We start from the raw sequence: 21,885 nt of genomic DNA, 5'->3' as shown, positions 1-21,885 counted from the left end.
TGAGATAATTAAAACAGAAATAGTTCAGAAAATTTTTGTTTTCATGGTATTGTGTAAATTTACATAACATACACACTACCATGAAATCTAATAGAATATAATTTAAAATATCTATCAATCTATCTATCTGTGTCCAAACTTGTCATTCACCTCTTTCTTTACTCTCTCTATGCCTCCATCTACATCCCTTCTTCCTTGTCCGTGGCCCAAGCCCTCACTCTCAAGCTCAACAGCCATAGGGTTTGCTGGCGCAGTGGTGCTTGTGGGACTAGTGTTGGTCTGAGAGAGCAGTTTGGGTCGACCCCGGAGCGTGCCACATTTGGATGGAGGGGCCGTGTAGCCTCCGCTCAGGGACACAAGGATTGGAGGAGCGTCCTGTCCTGCTATCCAATCTTCTGCCTGAAGAGCGGGCTCTAATCCTGCCGTATCTGGGTACAGATCCCCTTGAAACAGGTCGGACTGATTGTGGGTGAAAAAAAACAACAACCATTTAGACAGAGTTTGGTAAACAGACCTTAATCAGGTCAGACGCCACATTGAATTTAACACGGATGAAAACAGGGCTTTGAGGGACAGACTAAATAAAACAGCTGCACACACACACTATATAAAAGTCTTTGAGCATATTATTTTCTCTAAAGTAAAACTTTTCAAAATGGTTTTACAGAGTTTTTGTCACCTTAAAAGATTTTTTGTCAGCTGAACAATGGCTATGTTGTTAAACAACATTACAATCCACTGAATGCACTGTACTTCTGTCCCTCACAGGCCTGACTTCATTCCTGTCAAAACTTAAATATGATGCTTCCTTGACTGAGGTCTGTATGCCAGTGAGTAGTTTGCAGCTGATAACATTTTCTTACTTCCTCTTTCACAAAGACTCCAAAAATACAACATTGTGGGATTACGTAGAATACAAAAACCCCCCTGCAATATACAAATTATAGTAAAATCATGCAAGTTTCTCATTTTATTTCTGTTTTGTCTTTCCGATCACCCAAAAATGGAAATCCTGTCATGATTTTCTCATCCTCATGTCACTTCCAAAGCCGTGTGATGTTTTCTCTTATGGGTAAATGATGACAGACTTTAATTGTTTTAGTGAATTAATAGAGCATGAAGGGAAGTATGAATTTTGTTTATTTTTACATCCTGGGCAAATTTCTTTTCGGGGCAATGAATATGTGACAGCATCCTTAAATGTCCATGATGAGTGACATAAATAAATATTACATATTGTTTGCACTCAAAAATGGTATTACTTGGAGATTTTTCAAAAATCAGCCAGCATATTTGGTTCTGTCTGTTCATTGTTTTGTTTTGAAACCGATGATGTCATTCCTCAATATGACAACTTGAGTAAAAATGAGCATATCCTCACCATTTGAACATATTTTTTGGAGTCAATATGGCTGATAGCTGCCTTACAAAATGGGGACACCAAAGTAGTTTAAGAGAGTATTTTAGAACATGGTAATTTTCAGTGAACTTCCTGTCTCAGTATTTCAGACAGAAATTCAACTGTTCTAAAGGTCTTACTTAGTAACTTTCCTTTCATACTCGCTTAACACACAAAATTCAGAATTGTACGAGTGGTCGCTCTGACATGCAGACTGAACGTACCTTGCGCGGCACAGTCATAGATATGGGCTCGACCTTCCGCTCATGCAGTTTGTAGAACCTGATGGAATAAAATGAGGAATAATGGAGATAAATGCCAGCACTTGAGAGATGATATTTAAGAATAAGTGCAGGTGTAAAAATAATGACTTTCTGCTCTACAATAAAGATAAAAGAGAATTTTGTTTTTAGCGAATAATCCTTATTTCAGTTTGTTACGCACAAAAAGCAACATTTAGAGTTATATTGCATGAGTGGAATAAACTTCTTTTAAGGTTCATTTTTGAAGCTTGAAATCATCTTTTCAGTATATGCCTATGTTTTATGGAATATAATATCTGTATGAAGTATACACTACTGTTCAAAAGCATGGGGTCTGTAAGATTTTTCTTTTGTTTTTTGGAAATAAATCTATATTTATATTCAAAAACCATAGATACATTTGATAATAAAGTTACAGAAAACACATTTATATTGCTATTTCAATTCTGACTTAAAATAGATGATGTTCTTTTAATTTAATATTAATAAATTATTATTATATTATGAATAATGAATTATTATTGAGAACTACATTAACAAATATTGGAATGATTTTGACGGATCATGTGACACTGAAGACTGGTTGCTGAAAAAAGCTGAAAATTATTAGAACATTAAAATAGAAACCTGTTATTTTAAATTGTAATATGTCCGAGAATTAATGCTGTACAGTATCTTTGATTAAAGAAAAGACAAAAAAAAAAATCATATTAAAAACAACTTTTAAATAGTAATATACTGTATGTATGTCGAATGTGATTCATCCTCCATGGAAGAAAGAAAGAAACCATTTGCATTTCTTGTGAACTATTCTTTCACTTCCTGTTTGCTCAGTTTTATATCTCTTAGTCAAGCACTCCGGCCAAATAACCCATCAAACAGAACAAACTAAGAAAAAGACTCAAGATGGAGTTGCCACTCACATGTTTTCAGGGCATTCATCAAGGCAAAGGAAGTGCAATCAGATTCACACCCAAATGGGATAAAAAGTACCAAAATCGAACAATGACAAATATGATTACGATTAGACCTTAAAGTAACACAGTAGTTCAGTTCATACCTTGCTATTTCACACTTGTTGACATCTACTCCTCGTTTGCTTAGGAAACCAGCACCTCTCTGCGGCTCCTTACTGCTGTACAGACTCAGGAAATGAACATACGGGGACTCATCTGTCACCTCAAAGTAACGAATAGTACAATCTCCCTGTGAAAGAGAGAGAGAGACCGTGTGTTACAGTTCATTAACAACTCTAGATTCAATCAACTACTGGTTATACTTTTAGTACTCATGCCTAGGAGTACCATAGTATTACATCTGATACCATCACTGTGCCATTTATTTTATTCTTACATATTCCACATCTCTTATATATTAATAATTGATAATTAATTAATGTAAAATAAATTAATAATTGTTAATTAATAAGTGTTAATAAGTGTTCTTGTAGCTCAATTGGTAGATTATTGCGTTATCAAGCGCAAGGTTGGGGGTTTGATTCCCCGGGAACACATGATAGGTAAAAATTGTTAGCCTGAATGCACTGTACTGTAAGTCGCTTTAGATAAAAGCATCTGCTAAATGCATAAATTTAATTTAATAATTTGATTAATTGAGGATGCATTAAATTGATCAAAAGTCACAGTGAAGACATTTGAATGGTTAAAATGTTTTTTTTTTTTAATAAATGCTGTTCTTTTGCTATTCATCAAAGAATATTGGAAAAACGTCACAGTTTTCTGCAAAAAATATTATGATTTCTGAAGGATCATGTGATACTGAATACTGAAATAAATGTTGCTAAAAATTCAGCTTCAACATCACAGGAATAAATTCCATTTTAAAATATTGAAATATAGTATTTTTATCGTTGAACACAGGAGACTTTTTTTTTTTTTTTTTTTTAGAAGATTTTTAACTAAAATCCAAACCTTTGAATGGTAGTGTGTTTATGTTTGCTGTATGTAAATAAGGAAAGCTACCGCAGGCAGTGATTGTGCAACAATCATGTTTATTTGTTTATTGAAACAGCATGTTTATATCTCTGTTAGAGCTGCTGGAGAAACCTGTCGTGCAACAGTTGAAGGTGATCAGGTAACACTGGGTAATCCTACCTTGCCGCACAAGTAAACCATGTTGGTGTCTGGATCATAGAATGGAAGCAGAACTCCGTTACTGGTGTCTATTTCCTGAGAAACCATTGGCTCAGAAAGATCCCTCTGAAATACAAAGACAGTCATATATACACTAGGTTATCAAAACATATAGCACTATTTCATGCTCAATAATTGAATCAGACAGGCAACAGCAAAAAGAGAGAAATATCTGATTGATGGGCTGATTCTTTATACAGATGTTTTTATGTCAGCTAAGATCATTTGTGAGCGTCTGATTATTCATATGTCCTGAAGCTACTAAACTGAATGTTTGCACTTCAACAAAATAAAAACTAGAAAATGCAAACTCGTCAAGACACACTGAATGCTGACTTGACAGAACTTTGCATGAAAGTTGAAAAAGTCTTGACATTTTAAGGTCACTTGAAGCTATTTGAATAGTAATTTGAAGTCCGAAGGTCGTATGTGAGTTGCACTTTACTAAGGCATGTGGCTGGAAATCACTAGAAGTGGAAGTTTGGCCATTGCAAATGCTTGCTAAGGTTTTGCTCGGATGATCTGTATGAGTTTGTGCATTACTATAATATTAGCTGTTGCTAAGGCATTCTGGGTGGCTCTGACAGTGGATGCTAGGGCATGATTGCTCAGATGGTTGCTTAGTGGAATTTAAATTGAATATGGATAGTAAACCAGAGTTCAAATTCCATTTGAATTGAAGGAAGTATAATTAAAATAGAATAAAATCTAAATAAATATATTTAAATGGTGTTGTTTATAAATATACTATGGTTCAAACGTTTGGGGTTGGTAAGAGTTTTTAATGTTTAAAAAAAATAAATCCATTGTGCTCACCAAGGCTGCATTTATTTCATGGAAAATATCGTTATTATCATTGAAAGTATTTTAATATATTTTAAAATGTAATTTATTCCTGTAATGGAAAAGCTGAATTTTCAGCAGCAGTTCCTCCAGTCTTCAGTGTCACGTGAAATCATTCTGATATGCTTATTTGCTCAAGAAATGTTTCTTATCATTATCAATGCTGCAAGCATTTAACTGTATACATTTTTGTGGTCACTGCGATACTTTTTTTTCAGGATTCTTTGATGAATATAAAAAACAGCATTTACTTGAAATAGAAATCTTTTGTAACATTAAAAATACATTTACAGTTACTTTTGATCAAGTTTAATTTGTCCTTGCTGAATAAATGTGCTTTAAAGAAAGTCTTACCGATCCCAAACTTTTGAATAGTCATGTGCTATTTTAGTAGGAATTACCCATAGAGCATACAGTGGGAAGTTCAATCAAGTTTCTATGCACAGATCAATGCTTCCCCTCAGGCTCTAAATGATCTTTCTTGCTGACAAAACAAAAGAGGACCAGTGGTTCTCCTCTACAGAGTGCTCTTACCGTGTCCCAGAGGGCGAGCTGTCTCTCGCTCATGCGACTGAAGCCGGTTGTCAGGATTTTCCCATCAGCCAGAAACACGGCCCTCATCGGCCTGGTGCCCTCATGAGCCTTCTCCCGCACCTGAGTGTGACATTGTCAAACATAAATCCCATATGTGTGCAAAAACACTGATCCGAAGTCCATTTAAGGATTCCAAAGTGATCTCATGCAGAAGACGAGGACAGCGCAAGACCTAAACTAACTGGGAACTTTTTATGTTTAGAGGCAACCACAATTTTCTTTTTTGTTTTTTATTGATTTAAAGTATTAATTCATTAATATTCTATTTAACAAGTCCGCCACATCTCAAACAGAATTGCAGTGGCATGTGACTGGCCAGTGGTTATGTAATACTAATCTTCCAATGCTTATGAATGCTTTCAAATGATCCATGTTGATAGATTTCCCCTCCACTGGACCATCACAGACGCTAAAAGCTCATTGTGGACAAAATATCCCAGCCAGGACAAAACAGCTGCTTCTGAGATCACTACAGCAGAAACATCCCGATTAAAGAGCAGCTTCTTTCCAGCAGATAAACATTCTTAGAATAATCTCATTAGTCCTCAGGTGCACTTAATGTCTATGTTTACATTGTACACCTGTATCATCTTGGTTTCAGTAACCGCGGTTAGTGTTGAAGCAGCCATGTCAGGGAGATGTTGTATGTATCTAGGCAAAAGTAAAAGCACTTTATTTGGCCTTCTGAAAGTAGATGCATTTAGAAATCTTACAAGTTACAAGTTACAACAGAACAGCAACACATTTTATGGATGACCGTTTCTCGAATCTAGAAGAGGACAATCTGTTGCTTCTGAATCAGCTTCTGTAAGTAACTGTATGTTTTGTTATTAGGTTAAATATTTGCTATTGACTGTTCAAATGCGGAGTTTAGCACATTGTGTGTGTGTGTGTGTGTGTGAGTGTGTGTGTGTGTGTGTGTGTGTGTGAGTGTGAGTGTGAGTGTGAGTGTGTGTGTGTGTGAGAGAGAGAGAGAGAGAGAGAGAGAGACAGGGTCACACAGTGGAGGCCGCTGTCTCTGCAAACACATACGAGCTTCATCACTGTCTTTCACGAGACTCTGTTCCCCTTTCGGACTTGAACTGATGGTAAAACTAAGGACATTATTAACTGTCTTTACATTTACTTTGAAAGATGAAGCTCACGATTATGAAAAGGGGCGTTACATTTCTGACGAGTGCTTGCAGTGTTCGGCCAATCACAGTAAACTGGGTCAGTTGGCCAATCAGAGCAGACTGCGCTTGTCAGAAGGAGGGACTTTGTAGAAAATGATGCGTTTGAGAGAGACAGGGCATAGAGGACCTACAATAATGTACAGTATTTGAAAAAAGAATGTGTTTTTTTGAACATTAAAGCATGTCAACAAATTCTATTACACCAAACACACAAAATAATGATCTTTAAAAAAGCATCACATGACCCCTTTAATATCCTTATGGTTTTTGACATTAAAAAAAAGATAATTTTGACCCATACAATGTTTTTTTGGCTACTGCTTAAAAAATACCAAAGCGACTTAAAACTTACGTTTTGTGGTCCAGGGTCACATATTAATTAGCACAACTTTTTTTTCAAATGGGTATACAAATACCATGGGTAATGATAAAAATATATTTATATAGCAATCATATGTTTCTGGAAAAACAAATACTGAAATGATTTCTGAAGGATCATGTGACTGAATACTGGTTACTGAATAAATTACATTTTAAAATATGTTCCAATATAAAACAGTTCTTTTATATAGAAATAATATTTCACAAAATTACAGCCCTAATTGCATTTTTTTAAGTAGATCAAATAAATACAGCCTTGATAAGCATGAGATGCCTCTATATTTATTTTGAAAATCTGTATTGTATTTGTTCTTCACAGACCCCCTGGCTGAAATGAACAGGCTGACCTTAATGACTGTTCCACGCCGGGGATCAATGACTCGTAAGGCTTTGTCTTTACAGGTGGTGCACAGGACGCTGCCCTCGCGGTTCCAGCTCACGCTGTATATCAGGTCTGGATGGGCGTCACTCAGCTGGTACACCAGCTCCCCGGTGCCCACATCCCACACACACAGGACATTATCACATCCTAGAACAAGAACAAACAAGACCAAAGTTGGCCAAAAGGTCAGAAAGAAAAAAACACCTTTCCAGTTTAAGAACTAAGATTTGCATCTCAGATATTTCCATGCCAATGCAAATCAAATCCAAACCACCTTTCTTTGGCTGGTCGTGCACAAACCTTTAAATCAATCTGTGCATCAAGCGGTCCAGTTTCAGATCTGAGATTTATTTTTGTTACTTCTTTACATTTGATTGACAGCTCTATTTTTTTTTCAAAACTTTGAAGATGCACGGAACCCTCAAACAAGTCCAATATCCAAAATTAGGGCTTGATAAACGATTTAAGACACTAGAATTAGAGCACATGCCAAAAATAGAGTGTGCCAGAACAGACTTAATCCAAGCTGGCAAAGTAAATACAGTATATACACATAGGAAGAGCTTACCTGCAGTCAACAGGATATTGAGAGCAGAAGGGTGCCAGGCCAGGATGCCCACTCTTTTACTGTGGCCCTCGAGAGTCACAACTGCTTCAGACATGGGAGATGTCAGACCTCCGTCAGGAATCTGCCAAATCTGTTATGCAAAAATACAGTGTCTTAACTTATTCTTCAGTGTCACGGGATCCTTCAGAAATCATGCCGATTTGGGGCTTAAGACACATTTCTTTTTATTATCAATGTTAAAAACAGTTGGGCTGCTTCATTTTGACTCACTACCGTTAAAAAAAAATTGGGTTATATATTTTAATTCACCAAGGATGCATTAATCAAAAGTGACAGAAAATATATTTACAAACGACGTCTATTTTAAGTCAAAGCTGTCCTTTTTAACTTTTTTATTAAACAAAGTAGCCTGAAAAATGTATCACAGGTTGTACATTTCGAACATTGGTAATAATAAGAACCACCAGTAATAATTTAGCACAAACAATAATTGAAGATCATGAAGACTAGAGCAATGGCTGCTGAAATGACAGAAATTATTTACAGTCTACAATTAAAATAATTATTTAAAATATGTTAAAACAGAACCCAGTTATTTCAAATCTTCCACAATATTAACATTTTCACTGTTTTTATCAAATAAATTCAGCCTTGATGAGAATAAGAGACTTTCGAAATATTTAAGACTTTGGGCAGTAGTTTATATCAAAGCAATAAGCCCTAAGAAGCTATGGTTTACAGTGAATTTATAACAGCTAAGGGGCGTTGTTAAAAAAAACCTTTACTGCTGTAAAATTCCCTGTAAACCACGGCTTCACGGGGCGTATTGCTTTTATAAAACGGTTATTCCATATACCTAGTAAAGTTTCACAAAATAAAACATATCACATAAAGTTAAATAATATAAATGAAAACAACATTCTTCCACCAAACAATGGCTGCGTCTCATTTCGCAGGCTGTGTCCTCCGGAGGTCGCATTTGAAGGCTGCATACGTTATTGAGGATGTCTTATTTAAGAAAAACCCTAATAAAATTGACTGTTATTCCTTATGAGCTTTAAAATACTATAATTTATTTTTTACTTTGCAACTTAACGGTTACTTTTCTTAAATTAGACTTCCCCGATGATGTATGCAGCCTTCAAATGAGACACAGCTTACGTAGTTCTTCAGAAACAGTTGTGGTTCTAAAAGAGTGGTTGCCGAGCAACACACAGAAGTAAACAAAGGTGTATGTTTGTAGTGTAATTAACAACAGCTTCGAACGTGGCTCAACCAATCAGAATCAAGAACCGGAACTATCTGTTTTAAAAATTTTAATAAATAAAGAAATAATAATATATATAAACACACACACACACATACATATATATATATCTGTGTGTGTGTGTGTATATATATATATACACACACACACACACACAAGGTCTTTACACGCACACACACACACACACACACACACACACACACACACACACATATACATATATACAGTTTATATATATATATATATATATATATCTGTGTGTGTGACCTCTATCACTAGCTTGCTCTGTTCTTGTTCTATCTGTTTTCTTTTTATTTATTATATTATTTTAAAGCCCATGCTACGTGTACTGTGTTAACCTAACTGAGACTTGTTATAGCACTTATACATCATTGCTATTTTTTTTTTTTTTTTTATTGCTTCCACTGTCCTCATTTGTAAGTCGCTTTGGATAAAAGCGTCTGCTAAATGAATAAATGTAAATGTAATATATATAGTATTTGTGCATAGAGTATATTTGGTGTTTGGATGTTTAGTCAAAAAAAACTAAAGTTCATCTGAAAAGGTTGAAAATATTTAGATAATTATTGCAATCCAGTACCTACCCAACTGCTAAAACAGCCAAATTCAACTGAACTAATAATATTTACCATGTAAAGGCCCAGTGATGCTATATTCACACAATCAGTAATTATAAGACAGTCACTGATGGGTAGGTTTTGTTAAAGGGAAAGGAGCAAACCTTGACAGTGCAGTCCTCTGAGGCACTGGCAATAACATTGTCATCATGTGGGCACCACTGCACATCCAGCACCGGAGCCGCGTGACCGCACACGGTCGGGGTGTTCTGGTCCACTCGACCGCTCTAGTATTAGGAGACACAGGAACTATGTGAGCAGAACCATTTGATTATGCAAACCTATGTAAAATACCAACTGTAAATCCTCAGGGTTGTTGTTAATGCGAGAGAACGCATGCCAACCTTGGCGAGTGGTAACACAAGAAAGGCTCCGCCTCCTCCGGCCTCAATGACAACAGCAATGAACTTGGGATTGGTGGCGCACAGTGGACCGTCCCATGTCACGCGTGATACTCTGACATCATCGAGGCAGTGCTCAGCCTTCCAAGCCTGGGCAAACACATGCCTGAACTTACTCTGCCTGACAACACCCCTCCTGAAGGACATGACTGTGGGAAGAGTAGTGGCATATACCGTTAGTCACTATTAAATAAATCAGTCACCGCATATTTTTACATGAGTATAACATAAAGCAAGTAAATTGTCAGCAAATCATAAAATAACACAGACTTTAAGATTAAACTGACATGATTATTTGTATAGGAACAATAGGAGAGCAAAAACCCAACTACAATTCTGTGTGCAAATACATGCAAGAAAAAAGACCAATCAGAGTTCAGTATGCAAATAGTGCAATGACATCACTAAGTTCAAACTTCAATCATGTGTTTTTGTTATACTCACATTTATTTTGAAATGTTCTGTGCAGCTATTTAAGAATACCATAATTATTGTCCAACAATAAAGATACAGTTCACTGCATCATGTTCATTTCATGACCCAGCAGTGGGGCATGTTGTCACACAAGCTTTAAAGGCTATTATTGGCTTTTTAACAAGATTCAAATAATAAAATATTAGTCACAACAAAAAGTGCAAAAGATACTGTATAGAAAAAAAGTTTAGAAAATATATATATATATGTATAAACATTTATAATGTCACAAATATTTATATTTCAAATAAATTTTTTTGTGAGCATAAGAGACTTATTTCAAAAACATGAAAAATAAAAATTTTAATAATAAAAAAGTATTATTATTATTCCAATTAATTTTATAAACCCTGGCCATAATCTCAAAATTGCTGCCAATAATATGGTCCATCATATAAAATGTGCTATTATCTATTTTTCAGTTCTATTGACCATTAGGCTATTAGGTCAGAAAGGCTTGGAGGTAAAAGTGAGAGTCCAGTGAAACTGGAGAAGGCCGTAGCTCTCACGTGTCTGTGACTGTGCAGGGATGAACATGACACAGCTCCAGTCAGAAACCACCAACCAGCAGCATTTAAGGTCTGATGTTTCGGTTACCTTCCTCTACACATTTACACTCTAATGAGATCTATTGACTATATATTTGGACAAATCAACCATCCCTAAAAACCTTCTGTTTTTAATGTGATAAAACTAGAATCAATAAAGCCATGTTAAGAGTAAAATGAACCGTAAACATCCCACTATAAATAGCTTACAACTTTGTTAATCCTAAAGCTTTGAGATGTGGACTGTGGTCTAAAGGTGCTTTCCAGGAGCAAGCTTTCCTGGGATATTTCCATCCACTGCAAATTCTGCATTTTTCTTTATTGTGTTCTATATGGGTCAGTAAATCATAAAAGGCAATTTATACTAGAATGAAGTCACATTTCTAAAATGATTTTAATTTCTGAATAGAATATTCAAGCTGTAATTTTAACAAAAAATTCTCAATAAACTCTATTGCGTTTAATAAGCAATTGTTATACAATATCATTATTGTTATTTGGGGGAATATTATGGAATATTATGCAGGAATCCAATTTGATGTCAACTTTATAACATTGTATGATACACACACACACACACACACACACACACATATATATATATATATATATATATATATATGTGTGTGTGTGTGTGTATTTGTACAGACATAATTTTTTACACTTGATATTAGGCTATATATATTTACATGCACACAAAATAAAAATGTAAAAGTCAATATAATTTTGTACAATTATTTTACAACGCTATATAATATAATGTAATAATATTACGCTTTTAAACAATTCACAAAATTAAATTAAGAAACATTAAATTAAATCAAGGGCGGCAGTGCATAAATGCGGAAACACATTCCAAATGTAACGCAAAGATGCGCTGAAGACATGAATGACACATGATCTGGTTTACATTCATTCATTCATTACATACATACCTCTGCTTGAGGGTTTCCTTCTTTCCTTTCTTCCTTGTTCCTTTTCTTAGAAAAACCGGCTATAATTTAATAAAGCGATTCCGGTATAAAAAAATATGATGTGTATACAAAAAGCAGCGATCTTTATGAACTACACTAATCCTTGCAGTGTGTTGTTATCCCCGGGGTTTTCTGCATGGTCAGGTGGAACAATTGTGTCCAGGCAATTTCTGTAGGCATCAACAAATTAATCCATATCATCAGGGAAAACAAATTTCAGCGCAATTGTATATTTTCAAAAGACAGAATAGATTTTGTACAAAACCGTACAGCTAGTGAAGTTAAAATAAATCGGGAAGAGCGTCGACGCCGCTGAAGAAGGAAAGATGATGGATGGTAAATTCCTCCGCGAATGTGCCTAGAATTAAAAGCAGCAATGTGTGAAGCTCGCCACCGTGAGACGTCATCAAAATGGACGTGGATACGCCTTGTTGACGAAATAAAAGTCCCGTTCTGAGCGCTTTGTGACTATTTAAAATTGTATTTTTAAAACAATGAACTATGTACTAGACTGGAGTACTAGACTGGAGTCCACTTGCAAAATATACTAATTTAAAACACTATTTACGTTTAATAATTTTTTTTTCTCTTTTTTGTGAGGGAACCTCCTGACTAAAAGGTATTTGAATACAAAATAAATAATTTCCAAGGTATCAGATATTTCTTTCAGTATCTTCCACGTTTAGAGACTGTTTTAGTAAATCTGAGTTCTTTAATTGCAATGCAGTTCTATGCAGAATGACAGTGGAGCAAAAAGAACTTTAAGATCCATTGTGTTGAAATTCAAAATAAAAGTCAAACCAGACGTTCCTAAAATGATTCTTAAATGCATTTCCTGCAGCAGAAGCCAAGCACGGTGAGGGACAGGTTACAAGAATGTACCAAGGTAATAGCTTACACCAAAATACTTGATATTGAACTTGTGGTTAATATTGTTAAACATAATAAATTATTAAAATTTTCCATTAATTCATTCTTATTTATTTTTGACAGTGGTTGCTACTTTCACAGTATTCCCAGCTTTACTGTAGCATTTTAGTGTTAATTATTCCTGATATGGTACTTTTTTTTCATCAGGTAACACACCTTTAAATTTAGGCTGTAAAGCACCGAACAATAATGTCCTGATTCAACATTGTGTTTTTTAAAATTCATCTAACATTAGCAGTATAATTAGGGTTGATTTAATAACCCCCATGCACTGCAGTGAACTGAATACTCCAAAGTTACCATCAGGAAACCAAGGCTTTATATTTTGTTAGACAGAAAGTTCAAAAGAATATCTCAGGAGCTTGCGGTAAAACTGCCCACTTATTAAAACAAAATGCATTTAAAGCACTAGTACATAATGAAGTATGAAGTATAAATGTTGTAAACAATGACAGTGTCACACCTACAATGACATGCAGGAGCCATTTTAAAACAAGGTAATGCAATACTTCATAATACTATTCATGCAGTGGGTAGTTTCCTGTCAAAATACATAACACACACATATATTCAAACTATATATATATCAAAACATTTGTACATCTCTGGATTACAGACATCAAGGTCAAAAGGTCACAGTGAAGGATTAACTGACCAGAAAACCAGTTCATGTAGTATTGTCTCCCTCAACAGCAATTCAAGTGAAGCCGTAGGTTGCGATGACAATAATAAAAAAAAAAAAAAAAGATCTTAATTCCATTGTTGGTCACACAAAGGAGCTCAGCTCTGGCCGATTCCAGTTAATCTGCATCTGAAACACATGCTGTGACCCATAATACTCAAGCGTCCCAGTTCCGGATTACACAATTATTTGAGGCACTGTTTTAGTACCTCTGGTACTATTTTTCAGCTTTGAGTTCAGACTATGTCCTGATAGTCATTTGGTCCATGGTTTTGCCACCTTGAGAATGTAATCATATAAAAATTCATAAAAAAAAAAAAAATCAATTTTTGGGTTGGTTGTCCAAACAAAGTATTTTGTCGAGTGAAATTACAGAGGAACGCACCCTTATGTTGTAAAATAAACCATGTTTATATGGACGTTTCCATATAAATGCTCTAAACGATCTGAGCTTTGTGGATAGTTGGGCTATGCGGCAGGAAAAGTTTTGTCTTGGCTGGGAGCAGGATGTTATTGGGTTTCGACTTGGGCCACAGTGTGCCATTAGTGCGCTCAAAATGACTGGATAGCGCCTCAGATATATCGCTGCCACCGTTCTCAAATCCATCAGGCTCCATTAAACCTCTGTGGACTCCTGAATCCGTAGGACTAACAGAATCTTCCTCTTCCTCATCTGTAAGAGTCGGGTACATGGATACTAAGGGCGAATTATGCCCTCTGCTGCCCCCTCTGGTACTTCCTCCTGACTGCGGCCTCCCCTCCGCTGGGAGAATGGCGCTGCCGTTCCGAGACCGCACAATTTCAACAGCCTGCTCCATTGAATAAGAAGAGGGGTGGAGAGGAGGAAGAAGTTGGGTTTCCTGTATCACACAAGTGTAAACATGTGACTAGACCTTCATTCACTGACCATTTGTTTAAAAAGAAAAGAAAACCATTTTGTGTTCTTTTACAACAATTCTGTATGTGATCTCATACCTGTGACAAGTTACTGTCCTGCTCATAAGACTCCATCATCAGCCGAGTTTCTTTTTCAGTTCTGTCCATGATTTTGTCTCGACCTCTTCTGGACGTGTTATAAATTGCAGGACGACCGAGTGAGTCCACCCCTCCCAGCGTGGACCGACTGTCCCTGGAGCGAGGACGATCCTTTGAAAATATACGAATTGAATTTTTATGTGTGTGTGTGTGTGTATGTGTATATATATATGTATCATATCGAACAATTACAGAATGTGACTGGTGTATATAGTGATTTTTGAAATGATGCATGAAAAGAGTAACAAACCAGTGAAGAGAGACTTGTGCGTATCGTCCCTTCAGCTCTCAAAGGATTATTATCATCCTTTTAAAAGAAGACAGAGAGAGTGAGATGAGTGGGAGGAAGATATAATCTACTGCAATATATATACAGTGATTGTATACATAAATGCTATTGCCCAAAAAGGAAATTAGATACATAAGCCATATGTAAAATAATTAAAATAAAAACATATATGAATGTCATTACATCAGTTATCAGGATAGTACAAGTGGTAAACAAATAAAACACTCAAATTGTCAAAGAAAACATTTCATAAAAGGAAGATTATAAAGTTTGAAATGATAAAACTTTATATATTCAGTATATACTCATGCATATCATTCACTACCATAACATTTGGGGTCAGAAAGTAATACTTTTAGTCAGAATGTTAAGACATTTATAATGTTACTATTTATGATGTTATAATTTATATTTATAATGTTATTTTGTATTCATTATTGAATCCTGAAAAAAAAGTTTACACAAAAATATTAAGCAGTGAATCTATTTCCAACATTGATTATGATGAGAAATGTTTCTTGAGCAGCAAAATCAGCATATTAGAATGATTTCTGAAGGATCATGTGACAATGAAGACTGTAATGATGCAAAAAAATTCAGCTTAAACATCACAGAAATAAATGACATTTTAAAAAAATATTTAGAGATATTACTGTTTTTACTGCATTTTTGATTAAATAAATACAGCCTTGGTGTCGAGACAGATGTTTTTAAAACACATTTTAAAAATCCTACTGACCCCAAACCTTGCATTATTAATAATCATTTGTTGATGTGTATACATGTATTCTTACTGAGTATCTGTTGCTTCCTGAGTTGACTCTCCTAATTGAGGCTTGTCTTGACAGAGTGCTGATTTCCTCCCTTACAAAGAGAGTGAGACAGACACAGACTGAAGTACAGGTGTGCACTACACCAATTCTCATAATCAGACCAGTCATGTTCATTATTCTATGTTTAGAAAGAAAGACACATTTTCTTACTTTTTTGCAACCAGCTCTATAGCCAGTTGTTGATTTTTGCGCTTATAGTAGCGCTTCACTGAAATGATCACTATGATAAGAGTGAGAACAATCACTGCAGCGACACCAGCGATAATAATCATCATCACATAGTTCACAGATGCGTTTTTCGGAGGCGACTCTGAAAAAAACATGCAAAAAAAACTTATCAAGATGTTGTACATTCAATTCCAACAGTCCTGTCATCGTTTGTGTGAAAGAGTCAGACTTGTTTATGGTGCTTCTGTTCTTTTAGAGAATGCAGTTTATGGAAAAGGCTGTACATTCTTGCCTAACATCTCCTTTTTCATTCCACAGATAGAAAAAACTATATCATGCAGGTTTGACACGACATGAGGGTGAGTAAATGGTGACAGAATATTCATTATTCTTTCAATTTGATAGATTATGAGATATGCAGTTGCATATTATTTTCACTAGATGGCAGCACTGTGCATTGCATCTTAACATGGGCGAAAGAGTTTTCAATGGGATACACACCTGATATATTTATTAGAATCTCAGCTTTTCCAGATCCCACCTCATTGGTGGCGGTACAGACATAAACTCCTTGATCGGTCAAGCTCAGGGGTCTGGAAAAGCGCAGAGTGCCTCCTTCCATAGTCACACCTTCGGGTAGAGCTTCATCTTTCCTGTGTGATCAACGAAATATGATTTAGTCCCTCAATCAAAGCACATAACTGTAAACAACAGAATCTATAGTCTAGGATTCTTCACATAACCAATGATTTATGCTTACAGAATACTGACATGTGCATGATACCAGGACATGATACTTCAGAATTTTAACATGGAGAACAAAAGCAGTCAAAAGTAGCACGGGTATATTTGTAGAAATAGCCAACAAAACATTGTATGGGTCAAAATTATACATTTTTCTTTTATGCCAAAAATCATTAGGATATTAGTAAACATCATGTTCCATGAAGATATTTTGTAAATTTACTACCGTAAATATATCAACACTTAATTGTTGATTAGGAATACACATTGCCAAGAACTTTAAAGGCGATGTTTCCAATATTACGTTTTTTTTTTTTTGCACACACAGATTCCAGATTTCCAGCCAAATATTGTTCTATCCTAACAAACCATACATCAATGGAAAGCTTATTTATTCAGCTTTCAGATTATGTATAAATAAATAAATTAAAAAAATCGACCCTTATGACCGATTTTGTAGTCTACATATGATCCTTCTGTCATTCTAATATGCTGGTCCACATTTAAATTAAATTAAATTAAATTAAATTAAATTAAAATTTCTTATTATTATCAATGGTGAAAACAGTTGTGCTGCTTAATATTTCTGTGGAAACTATGATGCATTTTTTCAGGGTACTTCGAATAGAAATTCCAAAAGAACAGCCTTTATTCGAAACAGAAATATTTCAGAACATCATGAAAGTCTTTACTGTTATTTTTTAAGATAAATAAATTGTGTCATTACTGAATAAAAATATTCATTTTTCAAGTGTTACTGACCCCAAACTTTCTAACTGTACTGTAAAAACAACTGGATATATACTAATTACTTATTTCATGAATTCAACCTAAAATATTCCTAGTCTGTATTTCTTACAGGTCATCAGTGATTTTATGACAAAACATTTTTTTTGTCCATAATACAGTCAGAATAGTATTGTAAAAAAATAAATAAATAAAAACTATTTTCATACGTTGTTTTAAACTAGTAGTTCCTGTGGCTCAGTGGTAGAGCAGTGCAAAAGGTTGTGGGTTCAGTTCCCAAGGATCCCACATATTGGTAAAAAGAAAACAAATTGTATAGCCTGGATGCAATGTAAGTCGCTTTGGATAAAAGCGTCTGCTAAATGCATAAATGTAAATGTAGGTTTTGCATCAAGATCCAGTTTTTTTTTACATCAAGCAACAGCATAACAAAAAACAACTGAATTAAATGTAGTCTAGGTAAGTGCTTTGTTTTGTTTACCTTGCATCATACTTAAGAATGATGGCTGTCAAGCAAACTCCCTATGTTGGCACCTGCCAGATTTGTAGTTTTAAGTTCTGCCAAGTGCATTTCTCCCCCGTATTAAAAGCTGACAAGCCTATTTATTTAGCTAAAACCACAAATAGGCCCATTCAGTCTTTCCATAGACAATAAGAACTTTGTCCAGAGCTTTTACCAGGAACTATAAGTTACATGTTTTTCATACAGCACAGTCCAATTTGCATGAGGACAGTGGTAGGACTCATCCGATGACACACACAAGCACGCAGGCAAATTCTCCTGACACCATCATCCTAAACCTACTCATCTCCCCCTCACCAGCCATTTCTCATCCCCCGCTTTCTCCCTCCGTGTGAAAATGCACTCAGTCGGTTTGCTGCGCAAGTTGCAACACGACGCCAGGCCACAGTTACTTCATTTGCTTTGCATTCACACCGAGCAGCCAGAAAACAGGTTTCCCCACTCGATACAGAGAGGAGGAGGAAACCAGAGAATGTTTGTCTCAGGAATTGCGTGATCATCTAAATGTCCATGTCTACACCCCTTAGTCACTTGTACTGAAAAATGCAGAAAAATAGGTGTGTGGCTGTGATTAATTATTGTTCACGAATGCAAAAACAACTGTTGTGTATTTCAATGACCTCTCAGTGTCAGTATTCCTATCTATCTGATAAAGTAGATTAAAAATTCACTCATGATTTAGGCCACAACCTTCTCGGCCACACCTAGAGATTACTCTGGCATGCTGATAGAGAAGCCAAGCGAAACAGAATTTAACCGACAAGACAGGCTTACAGGGAGATGAACAAACAAACAAATCGAGAGATGCAGGTGAACTGAGTTTTACCTCATCCAGCTGAATCTCTGAGGTTCTGGATTTCCTTGACCGCTGCACTGCAGCGTGGCTTCTTGCATTTCGGCATACCAGTTGTCCTCATAGCCAGATATCAGTGCATTCGGAGGGTCTGTACGTACACAAGAACACACAAATGAAAAGATTTTAGAATTAGGTGCATCTAATTCACTTTGCAGCCTCTTGTTTGAACTTGTGATGAACTTCCTGTTTGACCAACAAGTTCACCTGATCCGTTTGTTGACACAGTACAAACTCTAATATTGGCATTATGAGACATGCATATGTTTGATTTATTAAAATTTTTTGCAATTAAATGAAACCCACATGACTTTCCTCTGTGGAACACAAAAGCAAACACACATTGAAATAATGCACTGGTAACTTCTTTTTTTAAATGCAGTCATATATAATCTTTAAAAATGACATAAAAAGTGCTATAAAATATCGTAAAATGATGCATATATAATCTTCCATTCTTCCATGTTAACTGTTGCACTAGATCATTGAGTCAGTGAGTTGCAAACAGAAACAGATCCATCCGATTTGTGAATAAATCATTCAGATTAATACTGTGAACCGGATGAATGGATCCATTGAAAAGTTCAAAAGCACATTCTCAGACATTGTCATTATTACAGATGATAGATTTAAGGCTATTCTTTAACACAAAACTACATTTTGGTTCATGGTGTTTTTGCATCCTGTTTGATGTTCGTAAGCTCCAGTTCTTATTCACTGTAACTGAATTGGCAAAAACAACAAGAAGAACAACCAGGAAATTCTTAAGAATTTTCCCATTCGAGTTCCTCAGTAGACACATCAGATGGTTTCTAAACACATGATGGTGACTCAATAATGACTTTGAGTCTACACTTTCCTACAATCAACCAAAGCAAAGACATTATGACCGCAGCAGTAGTGATGAATGAGAGAAAAACAATGTAGTCATAGTATCGATTAAGACAATAAACAGATGTTCACATGTCATAACACATCTGAGGGAAGTTACATCCAGTATGTTGGAGAAACAACAGCTCAATCAGATTCAAATTTCACAAGCTGAGCAAATAGGAAAGGTGTTTTACTTTTACATTATGAAATTAACAATTGTTTTCTATAGATTTGAAATTCACTCATTCTGAGTCATATCCAGGCTGTGATGTATAAAACTTGTGGCGCAATAGTACGTCAATCATGCTGCAGTAAGGACAACATTAAAAATTCTTCTGAAGAGAAAGCACACTCGCAGCTTGTGTTTATAACCTGGCAAGTGGTTTGACGTCAAGAGACATCAAAATAATTCAAAAATTGATAAACAATTTAAGAAATGTCTGTAACACTACATTCTAAAAAATGCTTGGTTATCTTTTCCACCCAACCACAAGGTTGAGCCTGTTGGGCTGTTTTTTCCAGGGTAGAGTAGTTTTTGTGTTACCCAGAGGGTCAATCTCACTGACAGATGAAAATATACACCCCTCCCCTTCCTTCAGATGAAACAACCAGACAATAGGCTTCTTCTTTTTTTTTTTTTTTTGCATCATCAGTGCCGCCTAATAAGTGCACTTCTTCAGTCAAATAAAGATCAAACATCTATGATGTCTTTACTGGGCTGTATTTTATGCAACGCAACATACAGGGACGAGATATAACAAACTGATTTTACTCATTATAATACTGAATTTAATTTATTTTGATGTTAAAATATGTTCTCCAATCTCACTAGTGTTTGTTTATGGGGAGGTTATGGAATCAATCCCAACATCATTCAGCTATGAGTAAAACACGAGGAAGCGGTCTGAGGTTACTTTAAAATGTTACATTTTTGTCCATGGGTGTTCTTGCTTATAAATAAATCTTAACTCTTTGATTATCACTATTGCCTCTAGTAATTTTGGGTGTGATTTCTAATTTCCAACCAAGTAATTTTTATTAGTTGAGTTTAATAAAACAACCCAGCATTTGTGTCAAAATGTTTCCCAGTCCAAAATAATAACCCAGCACATGTTCTGTCCAATAACTGGGTGGCCAGATGTTTTTAACCCAGCATTTATTTTTTATTAAAAAAATTAAATTTATGCATTTAGCAGACACTTTTATCCAAAGCGACTTACAATGCATTCAGGCTAACATTTTCTACCTAATATGAGTTCCCTGGGAATTGAACCCACAACCTTGCGCTGCTAACAGAATGCTCTACCTCTGAGCCACAGGAACATTTTATAATGTACAAAATAAGAAAATATATTTTAATTAACTGATAATTAAGCACATAATTAAGGCTATAATTCCTCCTCTCCCTAGTTTTTAGTAGAGAAAATGTAATTATAAAACACTACAATTGATTTTTTTTTATTATGTATTATTAAAGACATTGCATTTTTAAAGTACTTTTATAAGTATAAATGAAAGTATTTGTTGCACTGAATTCAATGAATGCTAATTTGTACAGGATGATGTTAAATTTTTTCTTTATAGTAATAAGAAATCAAGGGCAAAGGAATGCCCCAGACACTTCTGATAAACATTTATAATAAGTGTTAAGAGATCAGGACTCACAGTGTACTACAAGGTTATTGGAGATCCTCACTGGGCCTTTTTGCGATGGATGCCAGACCAGACAGTCCAGCTTCTGCCCGTTCATGTTACGGAGAGGGTGGAGAGAAAACTGGATGGAGGCCACTTCACTATCTAAGCTACGGTTCTGACTCTGACCCGCGAGCTCCGTGTCCCAGGAGAGGCCTGCCATCGGCTTAGCCACCGAACGGCATACAGCGGCCGGACGGAACGACTCACCCTCAACCAGGACGAACGGCTGCAGGGACGTAATGGGTTTAGCTGTGAAATGAAATGACAAATACATCATAAATGGCAAATAAAAACTACAGTGAGACTTCCATGTGTGCTGTCCTGTTTCTAACAGTTTGCTTGAAAACAACTGTAAACGATACATCTGAAGGAGAAAGCAGCAGCTATTATATGATCTTGTAATCGCAGCAACAATGAAAACTGTCAGGTAAATATCTCCATCATCACTCCCAT

At 35.6% G+C, this 21,885-nt stretch overlaps 2 protein-coding genes across 2 annotated transcripts; both read right to left on the bottom strand.

Annotated features, from left to right (window-relative positions):
• Positions 1-123: 123 nt before the first annotated feature.
• LOC128018091 (coronin-1B-like) lies at positions 124-12,440 on the bottom strand. The gene is made up of 10 exons (XM_052603469.1): positions 12,022-12,440; positions 10,008-10,213; positions 9,768-9,890; positions 7,759-7,888; positions 7,156-7,337; positions 5,193-5,312; positions 3,777-3,881; positions 2,723-2,868; positions 1,624-1,681; positions 124-459 (listed from the first exon to the last, which is right to left on the bottom strand). The coding sequence occupies exons 2-10, from the start codon at positions 10,209-10,211 to the stop codon at positions 124-126; spliced, it is 1,404 nt and encodes a 467-aa protein (XP_052459429.1). The 5' UTR covers positions 10,212-10,213; positions 12,022-12,440.
• A 312-nt stretch (positions 12,441-12,752) lies between these two features.
• LOC128018156 (nectin-4-like) lies at positions 12,753-21,771 on the bottom strand. Its single transcript, XM_052603515.1, has 8 exons — positions 21,403-21,771; positions 18,838-18,955; positions 16,499-16,650; positions 15,980-16,139; positions 15,791-15,860; positions 14,958-15,014; positions 14,648-14,818; positions 12,753-14,532 (listed from the first exon to the last, which is right to left on the bottom strand). Exons 1-8 carry the CDS (start codon positions 21,707-21,709, stop codon positions 14,110-14,112), a joined length of 1,458 nt encoding a protein of 485 aa, XP_052459475.1. The 5' UTR covers positions 21,710-21,771; the 3' UTR covers positions 12,753-14,109.
• Between the last annotated feature and the right edge of the window lie 114 nt (positions 21,772-21,885).

Source organism: Carassius gibelio, chromosome A8, assembly GCF_023724105.1.
Source record: "Carassius gibelio isolate Cgi1373 ecotype wild population from Czech Republic chromosome A8, carGib1.2-hapl.c, whole genome shotgun sequence".
Taxonomy (NCBI): domain Eukaryota; kingdom Metazoa; phylum Chordata; class Actinopteri; order Cypriniformes; family Cyprinidae; genus Carassius; species Carassius gibelio.
This window is presented reverse-complemented; position numbering and strand designations above follow the sequence as displayed.

Bases quoted from the DNA above. Each gene is read 5' to 3' on its own strand.
- LOC128018091 (XM_052603469.1), bottom strand. From the start codon at position 10,211: ATGTCCTTCAGGAGGGGTGTTGTCAGGCAGAGTAAGTTCAGGCATGTG. The intron at 9,891-10,007 runs GTTGGCATGCGT...TCCTAATACTAG, and splicing joins TTGTGTTACCACTCGCCAAG to AGCGGTCGAGTGGACCAGAA. The intron at 1,682-2,722 runs GTATGAACTGAA...TTATTCCATCAG, and splicing joins AACAAGTGTGAAATAGCAAG to GTTCTACAAACTGCATGAGC.
- LOC128018156 (XM_052603515.1), bottom strand. From the start codon at position 21,709: ATGATGTATTTGTCATTTCATTTCACAGCTAAACCCATTACGTCCCTG. The intron at 15,015-15,790 runs GTAAGAATACAT...TTCTTTTAAAAG, and splicing joins CAGGAAGCAACAGATACTCA to GATGATAATAATCCTTTGAG. The intron at 14,533-14,647 runs GTATGAGATCAC...TGTGTGATACAG, and splicing joins AGGACAGTAACTTGTCACAG to GAAACCCAACTTCTTCCTCC.